The 22,908-nt window shown below is 36.8% G+C and overlaps 1 protein-coding gene across 13 annotated transcripts in view; it reads right to left on the bottom strand.

The window, feature by feature from the left end:
* Nucleotides 1-22,908, bottom strand: part of LOC110372101 (kinesin light chain) — a 59,104-nt gene that overhangs the window by 26,322 nt on the left and 9,874 nt on the right. For 10 of the 13 annotated variants that reach the window (XM_064038594.1, XM_064038602.1, XM_064038605.1 and 7 more), the window contains exons 1-2: nt 17,184-17,341; nt 12,405-12,571 (exon numbers count right to left, since the gene is read on the bottom strand). The exons of 1 other annotated variant lie outside the window; for it this stretch is intronic. In XM_064038594.1, coding sequence (XP_063894664.1) covers nt 12,405-12,433 — 29 coding nt within the window. In that variant the 5' untranslated portion in view covers nt 12,434-12,571; nt 17,184-17,341. Of the gene's footprint in view, nt 1-12,404; nt 12,572-17,139; nt 17,342-22,908 lie in introns of those variants that run through there. 2 more of the 13 variants (XM_064038596.1, XM_064038595.1) reach the window with 2 other exon arrangements.

Genomic DNA, 22,908 nt, shown 5'->3' with positions numbered 1-22,908 from the left:
TTCATAACCATTTTTTCGCATTCATTGCATCGAATTTCATACTGGATGTCGTCGCTGCATCGACTTTTGTTCAAGTACATGGTGTCTGTTTATCGATGGCTTTATAAAATACGAGTATCTCCTGCATTACATTACATTACCTACGGTAACATGATGAATCATCATCCTCCGAGCCTTTTTCCCAACTATGTTGTGGTCGGCTTCCAGTCTAACCGGATTCAGCTGAGTACCAGTGCTTTACAAGTAGCGACTGCCTATCTGACCTCCTCAACCCAGTTACCAGGGCAACCCGATACCCTCTGGTTAGACTGGCGTCAGACTTACTGTGTTTATCAATGGCTGTATCAAAATGCCAGTATCTCTTGCACTACACTACCTACAGTAACGTGATGAATGACGAATTAATTTAAGAAACTATTGTGAAATTTAACACGAGACGTCGGCAGATAAGATTTCAACTGTAAGATATGTTTCGGAGAAAATTAATGTAGGTGTCTGCCTACTGTAAATCCTGTGGAACTTTGGTTGCTAGCAGCCTAAGTTTGAAAGCCTGATTTACACGAAATCGAACAATGGCTTTTGGAGCACGAATTGGGGCTTATATTACAAGCTAGTTTAGACAGTGTCGAACCGTGGTGAGGTTACACCTACACACTGAAACAATGTTTTGTATTGCCATATTTGCCATCACCATTTCGACCAAGCACAATAATTGCGGTTATTCTTGACAAAATTATGGTCATACGCAATTATTTAATTTAACACCAGGGCCTTTTTAATTTCGGATATTTAAATAACAAACCTCTGTCTACATTAGACTTACCACCGCTAAAGGGCAATGCGACTGTTACTTTCTAGCTAATTACGTTTTAATTGAAATAACCGAATAAAACCTTCACTTAGTAACAGCGGTTTCGCACGAGGGCATCATACCCGTCACTATCGGACGGAAGCGGTACATTACCGCGCCCACTTTCAACTGGCTGCCAAACGCATCGGGCACATAGACGTGGAAGTGTCGACACAGGGGTGGCTCACATACTACGTGAGAAGCAGATCAATTGGTCAGGAAACTCGCCTTTATAGGACGATGCTTCCTCCTGCAAATTGAAGACAATGAGTCATGACGTATCGATTTTCAGGACCGGAAAGAGTTCCAAAATAGCAAAACATAGCAATGGTATTCTGTCTCCCTTGGGTAGAACACCATGAATTTTATATACGCATCGGCGAATAAAACGCTTTTCTCGGCAACGGTATCATTTCACAGTTGACTAGTGATGTAATCCAATGAAATTTACGTAGCGTAATCTTCCTACGCGAGTTGTAAGATGTGATTTAGGCAAAAACGTGATTGCGTTTACTATGCCTCATCGCACGTACCTAGGCGATTTACAACAAAACTTACTACCTAGCTGAACAGTAATTTGTACAAACATTAGTGAACTGAACCAGTTGCTTTTCAGAGATATTTTTTTAACCATCAATAATGTCTTTTACGCTTCAAAGTGAAAATACTGAGCGACATTTGAAGGCCCATTTCCCGCAGCGGAGACGAAGTTACGTCACAAAATATACTTTTAATAGAACGCTGGGAGGAAAGAGGATTTTACGTAAAAATATCGTTGAAAGATGAAATGGCTCATTCTTTAGTAAGGACAGTTTACAGCCTTAAGGAGTTGAACGGTAGCACGTACAAGCCATAAAGTTGCCTTATGCTACACGTGCCGCCATTTTAGCTGGGAATGGAGAAACGGGTGCAAATGCAGTAAAAACTTAAGTCTGCCAACGCTAGTTAAGCTAGACACTATGGTTTAACCCAAGGGTAATTCCAGAGGCAATAAACGGAAACAGGACGATTTTACGGCGATCGATTTCATGAATGACCCTTGGGACTTTTGGGCATAATATGAAGCCTTGAATATTTCTATTCATATTAGAATTTTGATATTTTGCGATTGTATAGAAACCAAACCAAAGGACTTTTTAAAAGCGGAACAAAGAAATGGTTTTTTTCCCACGTAAATTGAAGTGCTTAAAGAAAGTTATAAGTCTGAACGTTTCAAAACTTAAACAATAAACTTGAAAGCTATTTTAAATACAAAGGCCTGAATTAAACCAGTTATGAAAACTTGAAATAAGGCTTCACTGAAACCATACGTTTTACTTTTGGTTTCATACCGGCAAACAAAATAGGTAGGAATCTTGTAACGAGCAGCTCAGATTTCTGTGGTCACGCATACCAGAGCAATGTAAGCCTAAATACGATTACAGGCTTAATTTAATTAAATGTAACATTATCCGCTTAATTTTCCCTTGTGTCCAATGTCCCACTGTAGGGTAACCCCTCTTTTTCAAGCCATATCCTTAATACTTTTCCAATATCTCATCATCCTCCGAGCCTTTTCCCAAACTATGTTGGGGTCGGCTTCCAGTCTAACCGGATTCAGCTGAGTACCAGTGCTTTACAAGAAGCGACTGCCTATCTGACCTCCTCAACCCAGTTACCCGGGCAACCCGATACCCCTTGGTTAGACTGGTGTCAGACTTACTGGCTTCTGACTACCCGTAACGACTGCCAAGGATGTTCGATGACAGCCGGGACCTACAGTTTAACGTGCCATCCGAAACACAGCCACTGGTGTCTAAGATATACTTAGAAAGTACATACAAACTTAGAAAAGTTGCATTGGTACTTGCCTGACCTGGAATCGAACCCGCGCCCTCATACTCGAGAGGTTGGTTCTTTGCCCACTAGGCCACCACGACTCCAATATCTAAGGACGAAATAACATTATTAAATAGGGCTCCCTCATATCCGAATTTTGTATTTCTAGAACGTCACACGGCGTATTCACTAACTACACCACATCTTTCCACAGTGTTCTAAATAAAGTTATTAAGTGCTTAGAGAATATTTACACCATATAAAAAAGAAAGAAAATCTTCTTCACACAGCGACTATGTGACATTCCCAGCTATATTCGTGTTCAGCCACGCGCATAGGATATGTGAAAGGCGATTAACTAAAAGGATTTACTCCGAGTATGTGCGAATGTCTAGTGTATCGGAAAATAAGGGGCGTTCAGACGCGCTTTATCACCGATGTCCTTCGGTAGACTGTGTGTCTGTCAGGTTGAAAATTAAGGGTTGCTGTCTGCCTTTTGTGAAAGGGGTAAAGTTTTCCTTTTATGTTGAAGCTTGGATTAACACCAAAAGCGCAAGTATCTCTGACCTCTTTTATGTCTTTCGGACGGAAGGAAAATATGAAAATAGAAAAAGGAAATATAAGTTTCCTCCTATTTGTGTTATAAAAATAACAATTTTCAAGCCTTGTTTCTGACTATTAAGCCTAGAAAAAAAATCATGACTACCTATAATGAAAACACTTGGATAATTCTTATGGAATCACTAACGCTCATACCTGTTAAGAATATATAAACTGCGGCTTCGTCAGCCATATCTATTTTGGATACAAAGTTATTTATGGATTAGATGTTATTAATATTCGCGTGCATAACTTCACGTTTCGTGAGGCTATGTATGAACACGTTCATACCATTATATGGGTTTATGTTTGTATGTAAGTAGGTTTGTGGTACTTCCTCCGATAGTTTAGGATTCAGCCATGCGAATATAGAGAGACGCCATAATATCAATTTGACATGAACGGTACCTACATCGACTTTTACACTAACGAAAATCTTTAATATATCTTCAGCATCAACATTTACACTGTCCATAAAATATTTCTCAATATCAATAATAGTTAATTTTACCGTAGCACCTATTTGTATTTACCTACACTCTGTTTACAGCTTTAACAAGATTTTATTCCCGTACAAATGACGCTGTAAAAACGTTACTTTCCACTTTATCTGCTGTGCAATGCAATTTGTGTAAGCCCACAACGTAAAACAAGTCACCGTAAAAAGGTATGTTAAGTGCATCTGCAGTTTGTATTGCAATATTTAAAAGCATAACATTTTCACGTGCAACAAATGGAGCATCGTTTGAAGCACTTATACTTGGTGCACTTATGTTTAAAACAGCCATATGCGAAAATGAACTGATCCTATAAAATTGGTTATTGGTGCTGTCAAAATAAAACTCCTGCGCATGGGCTAAAATGGGGTCAAACAGCTAATTTCGGAGAAGCAAAGTCATTTGACAGGAACTGTATAAAATTAAGTGCTCAAAATAAAGAATCCACTACCCAATTTTGGGCACAAACCGAGCTTACGTCATAGGTTGATCATTAGAATTCTAGTCAGTCTTTTATTAACCGTACAGTAGACGCGACGTCTACTTCAAAGCTGCCAACAAATTGGTTTAAGGACGAGCACGTATAACGCAAGTAGGTCAGTAAGTATTACTTAGGAGCACTTAAGTCTGAAACGTATTACAATATTTCATGCGAGTTAAAAGTTCTTTTATTAATATGGAGGCAATTCAGGGTTTCAATAACATCTGAATTAACAATTCTAATTGCTTGTTTGCCCAGTCTCTATTATTCTCCCAAAACCAATATACTTGAGAGCTTATTCTAATAATAAAGCTTCTAGACGAAATTAATTTTCCAACTCCTACAAATACAATGTTAGGAATAAGTAATAAGCAATTGTGAACTTTGGTCTCTTTTCTCATTACGTCAAAATGATAACATTTCTCATTATCCTGAAATAACTCATATAAACAGTTTATCGAAGCGAAACAAAACAATTGGATTTCCGTCAAATATTTGCAGGCACTAAACATTGATTTACAATCAAAAACGTAGCGAGATGTCGAGACAAAAAGCAGCCAAGCATAAAATAATGCGATTGCACTGAAACACTGAAATGCAGTAATAAATCTCGCAGTCAGACGCCAACACACAGCTCTGTGTATTCGCCTGCTAATATTGTGAACATTGGTACAATACTGGAAAAAAGAAATTGTATTTAGTCCCAATATAAAATTCGGGTGAACGTTTAATTTTTTTAGAATTTAAATTAAATACCACAGTTACCAAGCTATATTTTAAAGTACCGCTAACTTAAAACTTATTCATTACCCTTCTAGTAATAAAAACTCCAACAATTAATTTTCGCCAGACCTAACACCTCTGGGGTTAACCCTAATCACTTTTGTTTGAAAGTCGGGTCGGACAAGTTGGGTGAAAAAATAAACCAAGAATGTTTTTCTTTACATGCATCCCCGAACAACCCCAAACCGGGGGACGACAATTCTGGGAATGTGTGCAATTTAGAGGAAGCCAAGGTACGAGATTGAACACGCAAAATGAGGGGACAAGGGTTTCCATATATTTACATCATACAAAAAAGACTGTTTAAAAACAAGCCTATACCTACAAATTTGGTAGTCACACGTAAAAAAAAGGAGCTATAGAATCTGATGAAATGAATGGCAAAGCTATCGAATTCATTGAGGCAGAATACAATAAAACTATGGGGACTCTATCAATACTTTATCACGTTACGCTTATTGACTCAGTCAACAAGGGTCGTGTTGATTGTTTGTACAATATTGCTACCGTAGCAGAACTGTATCAATTTCATTTAACGTACATGAAAAAAGGAATAACTGATGAAAACGTTTCAAAGAAAACGAAACAAATAAATTGAATACCAATCATGAATCTGACAACGGAAATACTGAATAACATAAAATACAAACTACAAAGAAACAAATAAACACAAAAGGTCAAAAGGACATGTAAACTGTACCCATGAATGGTAACAATGGCGCAATGCGGAAAACCTATAACAAACGCAAGCGGGTACATGCCATGCACTACGGAAGCGAAGGTAGGGCTTCGGAAACAACATCGGATAGAACGATTCCGATCTTGAACGTACGATCTCCACGAACAATTATACAGATATCCGATACTGGGGAGACCGAAGCTGAGCTGCGGTTTGTTTGTGAATTTTATAGGGAGTTAGTGAAAGCTATACCAGCAAAGAGTAAATGGAAATTGATTCAGTTCATCGTCTCTATTAAATTGTTATGTTAGTGAGAATGCTGAAATTCTTAATAATATAAAACTTGGTGACCCTGTTACTGGTTTTAAATTTCCTTGATTATTCGAATAAAGATTTCGTTCTCACTTCCTCACACATTATTCACTTCCTTTAAATCAATCAACAATCCATCGATTTCTTGGTTCCCTGTTACCGTAGTACTTACATCATCCATCGTCATTCATACTTTTTCATTAACACCGTCCTAATCATACTTTACGAAAATTACTTTCCATTCATAACACATGTTGACATTCAAGTTTGTCTAAAAATAAATATAGTTCAGTATAACATTATTATCTAGCAGTATCTAAGTGGTTCAACCTTGACAGCCTGTCATGTTGGCCGGTTGCGTAAATATACGTCATGTGGTTGTTATTCAACGTAAAACATGGAATCTCCTAATCTTTCAACTTGTTTAAAATGTGTTACTATAAAAATATTTATCTTGTGTGAAACAGTCTCAGACCGGTTTGCAGATTCCAATGCGACATTGAATCCAGTTTATATGAAAATCTAATACTAAAACATAGAAATCTATTATTTTTTCATCTATGACAAGGAACCATCTACGACGATTACCGGGTGCCGGAGCTTTCAAAAACAAACCCCTTTGGTATTGAACTTCCACAAACCTTCAACTTCAATCTTGACATTATGATCTTATAAGGCTTAAGTAGAATAAATTCATGACCACTATCAAAAGGGCGAAAGAATTTAAAAGTTAAATGTATACGAAGTTCTTTCAACAATAAATAACAAGGATAAAATTGTCATCCAAGTGTATCTACCCTCATACCATTAACAGTATCGTGAGGTTTTATCTTTCTACCCTCCATTTATCGGTGTAGTCTGACATTTTCAGTACAGTCAGGACGGTGTTAGGACGTGTCTAGAATGGCTAAATTATTGCCAAGTATTAGATTGCTCGCGTGACACCGGGTTCAATTTATATTCATACATCTATATTCCACTCTGGCCTTAGCTTATTCGGTAAGATAATATTCCTGTCTTCAATTTCAAGTATTATGTGTCTAGTTTTGTTAACCTTTGCAAAGGTTTCTTTTCTTTGTAAATTTTCGAAGCTATGTTATTTGAGTTCAGTATCTTATAAGATGCTACTTGAAGGATATTCGGTACCTTTAGTAACAAAAAGGTGACAAGGAGCATCCTTATCGGAACTCATAACAAAGAAGAGTATATCTTGACCAAATTCAATGATATCTTAATGCCAATCCATTAAGACCTTATCTTGAAGATACTAATGAAGAAATAAATGACCACTTATACATTATGTAAACGATACACATTCAGGTTGTTTATAAATCGAGTTAGCGTTAACATGCACATTAAGGAAGGTCGTATCAAACATGGTCAAATATAACTACATCAACATACAAGGAAATATCAATTTAGCGACGTAATTTTATACTTACGAACGACGCAAAATATTCACATTTTTTATTTTATCAAAGTACCTAATGGCTCATGGGAAAAGATTGCTGCCCCAAGGTCATTATTTTAAACATGCAGAGGCAAGGAAAATGAGTTCCAGCTAAGGAAACTTACTTACATTAAGGGTGCATCCATAATTATTATACTCCTTTTAGGTTCCCAAATTGATCCCTCAGGGCAAGAGGGATGGACTCAGTGAAGAGAAACGTAGAGTAAAATAACGGATAAAATAGCCCTACTTCATTTGTCAAATATTACCCAATTACATGTAGATATTGACCTTGGAAAGGACAGACTTGCTAAATAAATACTTGTACAACAAAACAGACGGACGAAGTTTTACGTCTGTATGTCCCACAACTCAAATGAAAAAACAAATGTTAAGGCGTTTTTTTAAATTGCATTTTATTTTCCCCAAATTATTCCACGTAGGTGCCTGAGGGATTAATTTGGGAAGTTTGTATATCAACCCTTGTTGGAATAATAACGCCTGAAGACAACAAAATATAATAAACAAAAGGCGGCTGTATCAACAGTAGGTATAACATACCACGTGTAAGCCACGATAAATAAGTCCGACTCATTCGATTCCAGACCTTCGGGCGGGAAGGGGTGGGGGGTAACCTTGCCAAATTCATATTACCCCTCCGGAGGGCCGGGCGGAGGCAACGTGGGGCGCATAAAATGCCCGTTACCATGACAACCAAGGGCGACAACCCTCCGACAGTGAGCCACGCAATGTTTGCGGAGAAAATTAGGAAATTTTGTAAGACACAAGCCAGGTTAAGAACAGCTTTGGGGTGATATAGATACTTCTGCTTTTATAATTTGTTTTCATTCATACATCTTTGATAACTTTTGTGAGGGAGTGAAAGTAATTGAAGATCATATGTAATTTCAATTTCACCTAAGGTGGTTTTAGTATCCTAATTGAAGAATGAAAATAGAATATCAAATAAATTCTACTCAAAACAATTAGTTAAAGCGTACAATTAAACGTTACGAGTGGTGGATATGAGATAGAGACCACTTCAGCCGTGCAGTATCTCAGTTCTTGACCAAACCAATAGATAAAGCCGTAATAAATAATTACATAAGGCTATTTATGGAACAAAAACAACCACTCAGTTCAGGATTTAATTCAGTAACTAAATTAATTAATATAATTTATTGGACGTTATTGTAGTAATTAATTACCCTCTAATTGGAGACCATTTCGGCGTGCCTATTGATTGAAGTTCGGCAAACACTCTGGGCCGAATGCAAACGACAGAATTAATTTGGACATAGATATGGCTTACTTACTATACATAGAATAGTATAATAAATAAACTCAGAGCAATAATATTAAAAGCAATGTAAAAGAGATTTATAGGAGAGCATATATGTATCCATGGTTGTAAATTGCAAACTTTGCAGCACAAAGTTTATGGGACAGGTCGGAGCGCTTAGAAAGGGTCATCTTTTCTCCCGCGGGTGTCGTATTTAGTGACTAAGAGGACCTGTTTCCAAAGGCACACGATATTCACACCCCGTAAGGCCAGAAATAACAGCCAAGTAACTGGTAGTTATGCTAATAAACAGCAGTCGTGATCGGACTTTATAAACGGGACTTCCAAAGTATGACAGCTTTCTTAATTTGTTTTTAAGTACACTCCGTCTCGGTATCGGCAATTAAAACTTTATGCTTCTCTATAAAATACCGAATGCTTCAAATTGCTTGCGGTACGTGAAATAATAAAATTCTTGCTTCTTCTACTTTAATTTTGAAGTCGCGAGACGCAGTAAATTCTGCTAGACGCCATACGAGATGCCGTAAACCGCTGTCGTACAGGGAACAACTTGCAAGACGTACGTACAATGAGAGTTTTGGATATTTGCCAAACGTTAAATCGTGTAATAATATGCCTTTTCATCGCATAAATAATATCAGCGTTCCGCGTTTTCTACTGTATGTATGCCGATTACTTTGTGTTCTTAAAAAAAAAAAAAAAACAATAATTTGCCCGCGTCTATTATACAAGTATGGCCATGGCGTCTTTCATATCATATTGCAATTGAGAAGGCTCGTGAACCTAGCATTAGTCGGCATATTAAATAGTCAATTATTTCTAAGAACTGACGCTAGTCACTCCTGTAATTCTCGTGAAGGCTTCGAAGTGCATAAAAATAAGCGATTTCCTTACTGAATTATTCACTGAAAGCCAAAGGCAGGTATTAAAATTCCACCTTTATTTGCAACGTACGCGAGGCCATTAAAGTTCAAAACGTATGCACGCCCATTAGTCTAATATGCAGCACTTTGAACATTACCGTCGTCGTACAACGTGAAACTCAAAACCCACACAAAAGGAGAAAACAATACCGTCCTGAAAGGACCAAAAAAATAGACGCACCTTTAATGACTGAGGAAACAAAGGGTTCTACGTGCACTTAATGCAATTACATCGACCACACAAAGGGCAAGCCTAGGCCAATCGATGCGTCTAGACATCGTCCAGGCGCCAGTGAGGGCAGCATTAAAAATTTCTGCACATGCGGATATAACGTTCAGTTTTATGTCAACCGGGCTGTACCGGACCGCGGTTGAATAAGTCATATAGATGCGACAGTTCCGACGTAAATTGTAAAATGTGCGCTAAGGATGAAACAAGGTTGCAATTTTACTCTGAAACATTGCCTCCCGGGATTCTAGCGAGTGGAGAATGTAGTTTTAAATCCGCGTAGTACAATTTATTTAATACCAGTGCAGTGCAATGATGATAAGTTGTATATCAAGCTGAATCATCGCGCGGAACAACGAGCGTTTGATACTCTCTAATTTGCTACCATAAATACATGGGTTATATCGCTATTGCAGACAGACATAAAATTAGTACAACTTTGTGTGATAAAGCAAAACGAAACACCACTTTATGCCTATTACAAAAGTAGTTGTTCTACTAAGTTGTAATTGGCGAAAATGAATACAAAGTTGCAAATGACTTTCCAATTTAGCTCGTACAACTCATAATTAGATAAAATTATAAGGGTAAATAAATTAGCCTGAATTGTAATGAGTTCAAAAGCATGAAACATAACTTTCCTCTGAGCGATAATCACTCAAGCAAAGTGAAATACGCGTAGGAGGGAAACATTAATACGGCTGAAGTGTTCCTCAAAGTTCATTTTGAGGGACCTTCGAGATCACATTGGACCCGAATGAGCTCCTCCCTCAATGGAAAGGTCAAGGACAAACAACCTTTGCCGAAGGACAACGGAAGATGGGTTTGCCAATAAACCGATAGACGGTAATGAGAAAATGATTGAGGTCTCCGTAATATACAAGAAATGTGAAAACGTTAAACAGTTTTGAAGTAATATGAGAGTTTGCGAAAACGAAAATCTTAAGGCAAGAAGTTGGACGTCTGACTTTTATACCTTGGCAAGACTACGAGGCTTAAAGTTGTTCTAGTAACAGCATGATCGACTTGAAGCCTAACTTGTTAAGTAAACCTAACAAGGCACATGTCGGCAGTTTTGCGAGCTAACTTTAACGGGAACGCTGTAATTTTCTTCAGACTGGCTGATATAAGTTAGTTCTCAGTTTGTTCAGAAAGGCAAATATTCTTACTCAACATTTTCTTGAATGAAGATGTGTTAGCCTTTGCTGAAGCAGCATAAATCTTATTTTTCGCATATCTTCAGTAAGCTTGGTAAGTCTTTTTGAATAATGTTACCTTGATAAAGACCGTCCGTGGCATTCTAGGATTCTTGTTTATTCACGTCACGATATAACATTTTTATGTAGTTTTGAAACATTATTTTAAATTAAGGGCAGATATTTCTTAACAAACCACTTCTTGATCAGTATTTACATTATAATCTAAGACATCTTAAACAAAATACAGATACAACCTATCCTAGACGTGTAATCAGACCAATCTCAGCATCAGACCATAAAATATTAATCCTAGTTAAAGAACAGTTTACATCCAAAACGAACGACGGCAATAACGCAAGTCATAACAGGGCCACATAAATCTGCTAATCGTAAATTGTTCGTGCCGAGAGATTCATGTAGCTTTCACAGTGATTAATTAACTAGTGCTCCTTGAAAATGTACTGTCATGGCTGATGATGCTTCCGATTTATTGATAGAGACATTTAATGGGGCTAATGAAGATTTATTATGTGATGAAGTGCCTTGTTACACTGACCAGATATTTCTTAGGAATGGAGTCAACTGAATTATTAACAACACGGTTACGCAATAAATTAACTTCAGATTATTTGTCACACGTCCGGCTGTGATGAAGTTATCCCAAATTAGATTGCTCTGAATCAATAAAGGTAATCCAATCATGTCACATTATGACCTAATTACGTCACTGTTGTAGTGTTTACACGACGACTCTCAGGGGAGAAGTGTGTCATTCACGTCATGAATATCAACGCGCTGAACGTAGATGCTGAAAATTACATTTTAACTAACGACTGGAATTTATTGTCTCGTTGAACTAGATTATATAAAGCCGCTAAATAAAGTAGTATTATCTTGGCGGTTACATCAATTCTTAATAAGTTCACTAACCCATAAGAAGACAAGGACAGTGAAACTAAAAGGCATGAAGATGTGTATCAGGCAAAACGACACATTTTTACTCAAAGGTTGGCCAGATGCAACTTGAACCGGTCGCACAAGTTTTGATAACGATGCTCGAATAGAACTTACTGCATCTACGACGGCAAGAAAGTTAAATTTGATCTAGCAGTATAAATTTAAACCATGAATAGCTTTGCAGAACTTGATTTATTCCGAGAATAGAGGCTCCTAGTATTCTATTTAGTCTCTAACTTGGAAAAAACAGATTTTTGCACACTTTAGTTCAAAGAATTGATAAAAAACGCATAAAAACTTAAATGCTAAAAAACTATACTCACATTCTGTAGGCGTTGAGAGTCTTCGACATTATACAACAGTTGTAGTCGTTGAACTAACAAATGCAATCCATTCCACTGCACTAACACGAAGAAACCATTATGACACTACAATGCTTGCACACAATAAACGTATAGAAAAAATACTACGTTTCATATAATACTGCCCACTGGAATATAAACGATTCGATGTACAATGGATTTGATCACGACATGTTTACCGAAGACCTTGGAAGGACTAAAATGCGAATCACGCTATTGTAAAATTCGATGTTTGAACAAGTTTGAAGCCTGATATTTCCTATTTTGGGGCAAATGAAACTGATATTCCATTTGGAGTTAATATCACTGAAATCCTAATGGATTCAAAAAATCAACTGTAAATGAGTAAACGGATTATTTTGAGATACACAAACGTGAATGAATGGAGGTCGGGAAGAGAAGATACTTCGTAGCCATTAAATAAGATACATTCACATTGCTTTACATTCCGTCTTCTTTGCGGAAAGGTTTGCAGTTGACACTTTTCATGACTTGAAAAGTATTCAGCGAGCTTATTTAAGAACGAGGCTATGTTTTAAATATAATATGCTTATTTTAAGCGGGCTTTTATATAAAAATCTGAATTATACATAGGTATTATTATCAATGCAATATTAAAAGCGCGATAAGACCACGTAATGTAAATAGCTGCTTATTATATTACGTTTAATAAAAATATTCACTTTCATCAAAAGAGAAAACCAGGTAAAGAAATTAATAATATTATGGCAATTACAGAAAAGAAATCTTACGAAGAGCGTAAAAACGGGCAAGAGCAAATAGAATTAAACGCTCTAACGTATTTATAACGTACAAACGTTTTGAAATCACTCTCGGGCGTGAATCACGGAAACCACTTACAAAACTATATTATCTATCTGGGCTCAGGTCATCCACGTGTGTTTTTGGCACACACGGCACGGGAAAAATAAATATGTTGCCAATTATTGCACAATAATTGACAGAGACAGAGCTATACGTTTCTCTAATACTAGAGCGGGAGTAACATACAAACTGAAATGAAAATAGACCGACTCCTACGCAACGCCGGCGGGTCGGCGTGTATGTCGTTGATCCCTTCAGAAATCGTTTCGTTTCCTTTGTTTGTTTTCGTACTGCTATCAGCGTCTGATGCTTCGATAATAACAAAAATATTTGTAATGTTGCCAAGGATATCATTATCTGTGACTGCCTTGATCTTTGAGTTTCGTGATTGAAGTATATTATACATATCAAGATTAGGTAGCAATTGAGTTCAGTAGTCGAACTTGTGTTCTTATTGGACGATGTCGTAAACATGATAAATTGTACCAGATTATTCAAATCGCAATGGACGACTGAAGCGTCGCGTCGTTAAAATTAAAGATGAGTATCGGAGCAAGAACAAATCTGTCGGTAAAAGTTCATCAAAAAGACGCAATGCGACACTACTATTTGAATATTCAATAACTCAAGAACTTAAATGGTCACTCCATTTAAGTTTCTGAACAAAAGTTTATGGAAATTCATTTAGCTGAAAGCTTCTTTAGGTTTTTCAATTGTTATTAAATCGGGTGGCTAAATAAAAATCCAAACAAGTTCGTATATAAATAGGCTTCTTTGTTAAATGCGGGTTTTATGTAAGACCAAGTATGACAAAGCCGATGAAATTGCGTGTCCTACATATTCTCAAAGGGGTAGACAAAACGACCTATCATAAGAAAGTTAAGCGAAACGATGGTAAAGCATAGCGTTATGAGGTTTTTTGGCACAAAGGACACAGACGGAGCCAAACGACTTTCGGATAGCCAGAAAGAAAACACAGCTTGTCCTGGTTTAAATATTGATCGCTAAGAAAAAAGGACTTGTATTTACGTAGGCACTTCGAAGAAAATTGACGAAGGTTACATTTTTCGTGTGGGATGCTTATTATACGCAAGTACACGTTTCTTCCATTTCATTCAAAACCCCAAGCCTAATTGGTTATTACTTTAGTGAATTTTCAAGTCTTGTTAAAAAAAGATCATGTTTTGTAGCTCAGAAAATTTTCAATATCTCTCAATTTCTTCATTAGAAGACTAATCACGAAAGAATCTTTGATTTCAAAGTCCAAATAACGCTTGGCTAAGTGTAGCGAGGCGGTATTTGTGCATCCAACAAGTAACAAGCATTGCATAGCTGCGTTCTGCTGACGATTCCGGTAACGCAAGTAGTTATCTTTAACCGTAATAAGCCTAACTTGTTGATACATCAATTATATCAGAAACTATGCTACATTTTCACCGTTAGAACTGCACTAATTAATTTATGTGTGGTTCGTTTCTTGAACAGGGTGAGTCACGTTAGCGGAATGGAGGAATCCTTGAATCTTAGTGCTTTAGCGTACAGCTAAGCTAGGTCTATTAACATTCTAGGGACTGATTACAAATTCCGAGACTACAGACGGGGAATGAAGAGATAAATTGATTTCTGAAATACTCCATCCACTAGAAAACCAGCAATTAAAATTGAACAAAGTTGGATGAACTCCTGCCTATCTCACAGTAGCATCATTGTCTGAAGTACCCTTCACTGCGAAATACCATTTAATTAACCTCTCCACCAGTTTCCAAGGGTTTGTATCTTTTTTATTACCCTATACAAACATGTTTCCATAACCCTCGGCTTAGCTGTACTCTAGTACACTTAAGGAGCTTACCGAAGCCATGTATAGAAAATTCATTGCAACAGCCGTTCGATACAGCTCGCTTTGAAAACTACAAAATTCTTCAGATAGAAGCTCAGAATAAGATGAAAACTAAAAAGCTAAGGAAGTGAACATATACTTCTCCTGCAGTTTTATCAAGAGTGCTCAGTGAAATCCCTGTGGGAAATCTCAAGGAATGTAAAGAGCATTTGAAAAGGTGACTGAAAAAGGATCGCTTTGACGTTATGAATGCAAATGGAGGGTCGATAGCACTCCATGAATGAATAATGAAGTTATTGTATGATAAGTTCGAGATATTAAAATTTTATACCATAGGTAGACGGACCGACTGAAAATTTAAAGGGCACGGAGATAGTCTTGATTATAAAAATAGTAGTAAAATCCAGTGCATTTGCACTCCGAGTCTCAGTGATTGTCTTGGGGATAGAGATTTCAACCATTGTTCTCTAAAAGCCTTTACTACCAAAATCAAAATCAAAATCAAAATCTTTTTATTTCACATAGGCCTTTGCAGGCACCTATGAAACGTCACATTAGTTGCACGGTTCCAAAAAGTTGGTCTCATGGAGAAGAACCGGCAAGAAACTCCATAGACACTCTTTTTAAAAAGTAATATAGTCACAGTACAAACAGTCTATTACATAACAATAGTAAGCTCACAGAATTATACAATGCAAGAAAGTTAAACTGTAAATCTATACAATGCAAAGGGAGAAGAAAAAGTCGTTTAATTGCCAGGGAAGCCACACATGGAGAGATGAGTTGAGGTACCCACCGACAATCCCCTTGTCGGCAGCAATCCACACTTGAGAACGTAGGTACGTTCACGGATTAAATGCTTTTAAGAAGACAACTGTAAAATGGAGATATATTGCAGTAAAAAAAGAACTCAACAGACACGTCATCTAGGATTGTGGATACAGCAGAGAAATGGCAACATAAATAAATTCGCGGCCTAGTGGTTGGGAAGAACACCCGCGGTCTGGGGACATCTGTTCATTCTGCAATCATATCTAAAACAGTCACTTGGCGAAATAGGTCAACGGCAGCCGGTCGCGAATCATCTCAACTCAGCAAGTCCGACCAGACGTTATCGCTACAAATGAACTTAACTCGACCGGTAACGATAATGGACAGCCGCGAGTAATGGCTTTGCTGTTATTCGAAGACTAAACAGCCCTTCAGCCGACAACAAAACTTTCTAATGAGTCTATAGATGCTTTTAGAACTCGACTTTCAGTATCAAAAGCGGCATAACGATGAAGAGTGGACATTCTTCTAAAGCATTAACGTGTATGGACATTAATAATCCTCAAACCGCAGTTTGGAATTTGTAAACCATGATTTGATTTTCAACTCTTAGCTTAATATGATAGAGCCGTATTTCAATTGATACATATTTGATGCACCTAACGATGCATTAGCCGCTTTTAAATACTAGTGAAGCTTATAACTTATAGCCATGAACAAAATGACTGAATTATTACAAAGCTTACAGTGACATTTTGATCATGGTTAACATAAAAATATCATAATATATGGTTGTACCTGTTGATTTTAATTCAAGAAAGTAGAAGATAGTGAAGCAGTGTTAGAAAGTGTCATGATCAAGATGAAGACAATTGAACCGTTGATTGGAATTTTAATTACATTGTGTAGAAAACTGATTTTCTATTACGATATAGACGAGAGGTAGCAATCTTTTTTAATTGAGTTATATTTATTGATACTGTCAGCATTTCACAAATCTAGACTTAATCTAAGAAAGCCTATTTCATTAGTATTTTAATTAAAATATTTTAACTTTTCGTTCGATGTCTAGCGATGAAAACGTTACGTATTAGAAGCATGTAATGAATAAACATACCAGACCTAGTTGGTAAACATGCGATTTCAAATTTTTATACAAATTCAATATCTGAACGACCGATAAGCGTAAATAACCACTGTGTAATAGGAAAAAAGAGGTAAAGATATTCGATGAAAGCAGTCGGAATTCCTGGCGCATACATAATAATCCTTCCAAGGTGTTGAATAAACATAAAAGCACTGACACTGATTATTACGATAGAAAACTGAGGACGGTTCCGTAGGACGCGTGAATGTTTTTAAAAAGTGCTTTATAATAATGCCGGCACGATGCAGAGCGTCGCGACGTCCGTTCGCGTCGGTCGCTCGTTGCGTACTAAACTACATCGACTGGAGGCCGAGTATAGTGTGGCGCACGCAGCTAGGCGCCTCGATTAGCATTATCGAGTCGATAGATGTAGAAAAATAACGACAAGTGGATTACCACTATAGATGGACTGTACAAATAATAAACGCGACTTTTATTGCACGTGTTAGTGTGACGCAGCGTAACAATAAAACTGATTATGCTATGTGCATTGTAGTGCTAATTCATGACATAATTATAGTGTAAATATATAATACACAAAGGCCACAAAGAACAAACATTTGATGTCTTATTTATGGGAGAACAAACAGGAATGATGAACTTAAAACTTTATAATCCAATTTTCGCCATCTCTGATATTCTTTCCCAGCATTCTTCCGACTCCACAATCAAATTCTAATAAAAGCGAAGTAAAAAAAAATACTCGTTTTTCGAGCGATTGCACCGCCCTAAAGTTTTCCAATCGCGTTAGCTGGGGTGGCCACCCCTACCCACGCCCTGCTCACTACAAGCGCATTTGTGCAAGTTACGCGTATGCACTGACGCACACATGCGCAATATGCAGGGTTACCATCAATCGTGATGAATGGACTGATAAATAATTTAGGGAAGCTTTTAATAATACTGATGGCACATTGGAGTTTTTAATTTTTATTAAAATGTATTTTAAGGTTAGTCGTATCCATCACGCGTACGGTGTTTTGGGCTTTTAAATGTCCGTCAAAATGATGATGCATTAATACTGCTTTCTGACTTTGCAATAAGTTCCGTAATTTCATACAGATTATTTTCTAGATCAATTACAATTACAGTATACTTAACTATTGTGTAATACGTTTCTACAGCCATAAACCGTATGTGACAGGATCCAAATTAATCATCCATCATCACTTCAGTACCTACAGCGATATAATTAATCACATTTTGATTGAAACGGTCCTCATATCAACCATCCAGCCTACCGTATTCACTTTATTACCCCAGCCCATTATCCCGAACAGACCATCCATTACCACTAAAACGAAGCTCACTTAAATACATGAAGACAAGACCGGGATGCGGAGACCTTCAAATGAAAAGTTACATAAGCTTTTGCAAGGTCACGAGAATCGATACGCAGACGCCAAAATGTCTGGCAAACATAATACAAACGCATAGCTTAGATAAGAACAATCAAATTATACAGCTTATCTTAAAAGTAGAATAAAATATTGACTTGAGACAGGATTGAGATAATGAGAGGTCAAATAGCGGAAATACGAATGAGAATTCTCATGCATTAAAAAACTTGACAGATAAAAGTAGGGAGAATGATAATATAGTCATGAACGCTTATCGCTAAAGGTTAGTAAGAAGTTAAACAGCTAAAACCAATCGAAACTTTTAACCTAGACCACGCTGTACAATGGTTTTAACTAAAGCGTTTAACAACGTTAAGCTCAAAGCTAGCGAGGAACTTCGTGACCCCATTTCCTTGAATTACCACTTACTTTAAATCAACTTGGGTACGAATTTAATCAAAGAAGGATTATTGGAATTAATAACGCCCATATTATTTCATCGACAAAAGTGAGTCCTTTTAATGGTTAGATAATCTATTTTGCGAGTTCCCTAAGCACCGGAACTTCCTTATTTGTTGCAATAGTATCAGCGACAATAGCTGACAAATTATCGTTATAAAGTTTTGGAAGACACGTAAATTCAAGGGGCAAATTCATCATGAAATAATTGTTTCAGCTAACTAAGCAGGGTACAGGATGGTCACCCTGTGTGGTTGGCAGCACTTGCGTGCATATATTGCGGCATATATTGTTGGATATTATACCTCCACAAATTTCTACGTAAACTCCGCAGCTTGTTTTGTTGTTTCTTTTTGCCTAATAATGCTTTATATGCTACCGTGCTATTTAGACGAGTACATGTGCCGTGCACCTTTTTGCTTGTTTCATTTTTTACATTCGTACTTTGAACCACCTACGGCTACATATCACAAAGTTACATTACAGTATCCCTTTAATGAGACTGACCAATTCGAAAGGGACAATTTAAAAGATTTAATTAATGCGCAGACAATAAGAAAAGTAAACTCGTTCGAAAGGTTTAAATAATGTATGAGATAACACTGGACTGCAGCTCAGTAATAAATAACATTAAAACGTGGAGGCCCAAACACCTGCCCTTGGGGAACGCCACAAAAACCATAAAGTAAAAAGATAACTATTTAAATTAGTCATCAGCAAAAAAGCACTTAGCTAGGCAAGAAAAAGCCGTTCATATACCCACAGTACACTGACCATGTAGAGCACAAAAATAAAGTTAAAAACTACGTCAAAGAAAGTGCATAATAACGTAGTCGGTTAAAAGTAATTTCGTCTGGTATGCTAGACTTATTGCAAAAGGAATTCGAAACATTGGAACAACAAGAAAACAAAGCAAAGAAATAATTAATTCCTATCGTGACTTACAAGGAACGAAAATTTTGCTGTAAATATTAACGAAAGCAAATTGAACCTGTAACCCTTGTATCCGGTATTTGCAAATACTAAGCTTGAAAATTCATTCCCGGCTCGGCATCAATTTATTTAAATTAAACGCGCTTCGCTGTTTCCTTTTTAGGTCACGAATTTAAGCTCTAATGCTGTCGAATCTTCGAAAATATTTCATTTTCCACAAAAACATTTGAAAGTTTATGCTATATTGTTTTTCGAAATGGTATTTCTACTTAAGATAAATTAAACAATTCGAGGGCTACTTGAAAAAGTGAAAACCTTTTCAGTTAATCACATTTCTACCTTCCCAATCAAGATACAATCGATATTATACAACGTACAAACAACAAACAAAGCTGCGATACAATTTTAATTAAAATCAAACAATTGATTAAATTCCCACGTTACGGGCCGAAAAACTTTCACACTGACGTAATAGTACCTACTTATGTAAGTAAGGGAACACAGTTACTTGGTATAGACTAGCCGTATCTGCTGAGTGGGCCGGTTAATTAAATCACAGTAGATTTTCATTCGTTCAGTTTGCTTGAGATGAGAGCAGAAATTCCCTTTGAATAGTTAACTTCCTCTATCTTAGCTTAAGGAAAAATGAACGTGAGAGTATCGGCCGATTTGTTATCTTATTCAGTGTTACTATCTTTATTTATCAATCGTATCAGACTTCCACTATTTAATACTGGAAGTAAACGATATTCATTGCTTTATTGAAATGCGGAACACATTCCAAGCATTGATGACATATTAACAGTTATTGCAGAATATAATTGTGTGCAAATAACATTATAAAGTATATACCGTTAATAAAAAAACAATAATGCAACAATCTGACAGTTATTCAGAATGTAACAAAGCTAACACATTTGCGAATACTTTCAATAAACTTCATTGACTCCAATGACTCACTCACTTCACATGCAGGCACTGTTTAAATTAAAGTAAGTATGTTTCATAACCAGAATAAGTCATTCACCGACTGATCAAAAGTGATAAAAGTTAAGTGGGTCAGTTATAAACAGAATTTTTATCAAAGCACGTTTTCCTTACATTTTTAAAAGTAACAATCAACACATTTTACTCTTTCATTGACTTCTACATGGGATATGTGCAAAGCAAATTCAATCAAAGGAGATTCAATAATAATCAGAATGGGACGTCAATGCCAGAATTCCCCTAAGACATAGATCGTATGTTCACTAAGAGTAATCTACACAAAGAGATTGCTTTCTCTCTGTACAATAGACCAAACGAATGTCGAGCCAATAATGTACAGGAGTACATAGAAATCCATTATCTTGTAATAGCTGGGCTAGTAACAAAGGCTAGTGGACTTTTTGCTCCAAGACGATTAGCTTTCCCTTGTGATATTGCCAATTAGAACTAGCGTGTTTCGAACCCAATAGGTAATAATAACATTGATTATTATTCAAAGATAGCGAGAGAGCACATTCTTTTACATAAAGATAAAGAGATAACTTTAAAAGATTACTTGTTTTTTATTAAGTTTGATGAAGTCTATCAAGTTACGTCAAAAGAAACACGATCAAATATTAAAAGTACGAAAATAGATTGTAGCTCGAACAAACAATCAATATCTGATGGAGACGATATAATGTTACAGAAACAAGGGTTATCCGTTTAGGACTACGCCAATTTCTTTTGGGAAAAAATGAATGTACACAAAACTCATTTTTCAATCTAATCATTTCAGACATCAGGATCATAATTTGTCTGTACGTACGTTAAGTTTTGCTATAATCTTTGAGTGGAATGCTCACATCGCGTGCAAGCGCAACATTTTTCCACTGCACTTGTTCAAGTGTGGGTATTGCAGGTTGCTAGACTTGTTAGTCCCGAGCTAAATTTAGCACAACCTATCTCTCCCCCGGTTGTCACAGGCTAGCTACGACACCTACATATTAAGTGATTTAAACCGAGCGCATGTCCAACGACTTATGATGGCAGTTATAGGAACAATTCTCTGACAAAACGGATAGGTGTTATTTCTTTCATTCATTTGCAAGAGTTGTCTCTTTACTTCTCTACCCTTTATTCCTCGACAGATGGTTTATCTAGCTTCACATGTTCACCTTAATAACATGACCTTCAATAAAAACCACATGTTCAGAAAACGCGATCTATCAATTACATTAATGATCTTGGCCGATATTTCTAAACCTTAAGATCCCTGATATGAGATTAAATGCAACATAAATGCAGGGCAAAAACCGATAATATCGGCAAATTGAGACCGCACTAGCTCGCTGATTGCCGGCAGTTACAGCTCTAACTACTTACAGGAAACTAGTGATGGGAGAAACTAGATCGACAGATTGAACCAATCAGGGCTCTTGATTCCCAGGACTTGCAAATTAAGGAGGCTCGGGATTAAATGGGACACTACAATTTAGACGACTTTGGATTCTAGACAAAGGATTAGTAGAATCAAAGCAATTTTATTCATACCGAATTTGATACAACATAAACTAAATTCACACAATGTTCGTATTATTTAGTAAATTCATGAGCATTCAGCGTTTCACTGGACTGTAACATGCTACATCACTACAAATAAACTTGTTTCCATGCAGCGGTCATAAAGCAAACGTTTATGAAGCTCTAATTTGTGCTGGTGCTGCGTTTAGTCGATTTTAAGCCGTGTTAAGTTGTAATGTTACGGCGGGACCGATACTTAGTTGCTTTTTTATTCTAAATGCTGTAAAAGAAGTAATCCTTATGTTATTCCTACCTGGGAATGTAATGACGAACTTTGTTAATAAGACTGAGGAGATTAGAAACTCAGAAAACTAACTTAGTAAAGACGCCACAGCTCTGAAAGTACCATTTGTCTCCATTGTGACAAACAACGGATAAGCATCAATCCTACAACACGCGAAGTTATCATAACTACAAGCAATTTAGCGTATTTCAAAATAACAGTGTTCTCTAATTAACTGACATCAGATTGATTTATAAAGTAACTTCCATGTCGTGAAAACGGAAATTAATTGTCGTTAAAAATGTAACTTTAGCTTTCAAGCGTCGCATCATGTGGAACGAATTCTGTGCGATTAATCGTGTTTGAGTTTAGGGTCA

The sequence above is a fragment of the Helicoverpa armigera genome, chromosome 16 (genome assembly GCF_030705265.1).
Source record: "Helicoverpa armigera isolate CAAS_96S chromosome 16, ASM3070526v1, whole genome shotgun sequence".
NCBI lineage: Eukaryota > Metazoa > Arthropoda > Insecta > Lepidoptera > Noctuidae > Helicoverpa > Helicoverpa armigera.
Note: the sequence above shows the minus strand (reverse complement) of the source record. Positions and strands in the feature narration are given on the sequence as shown.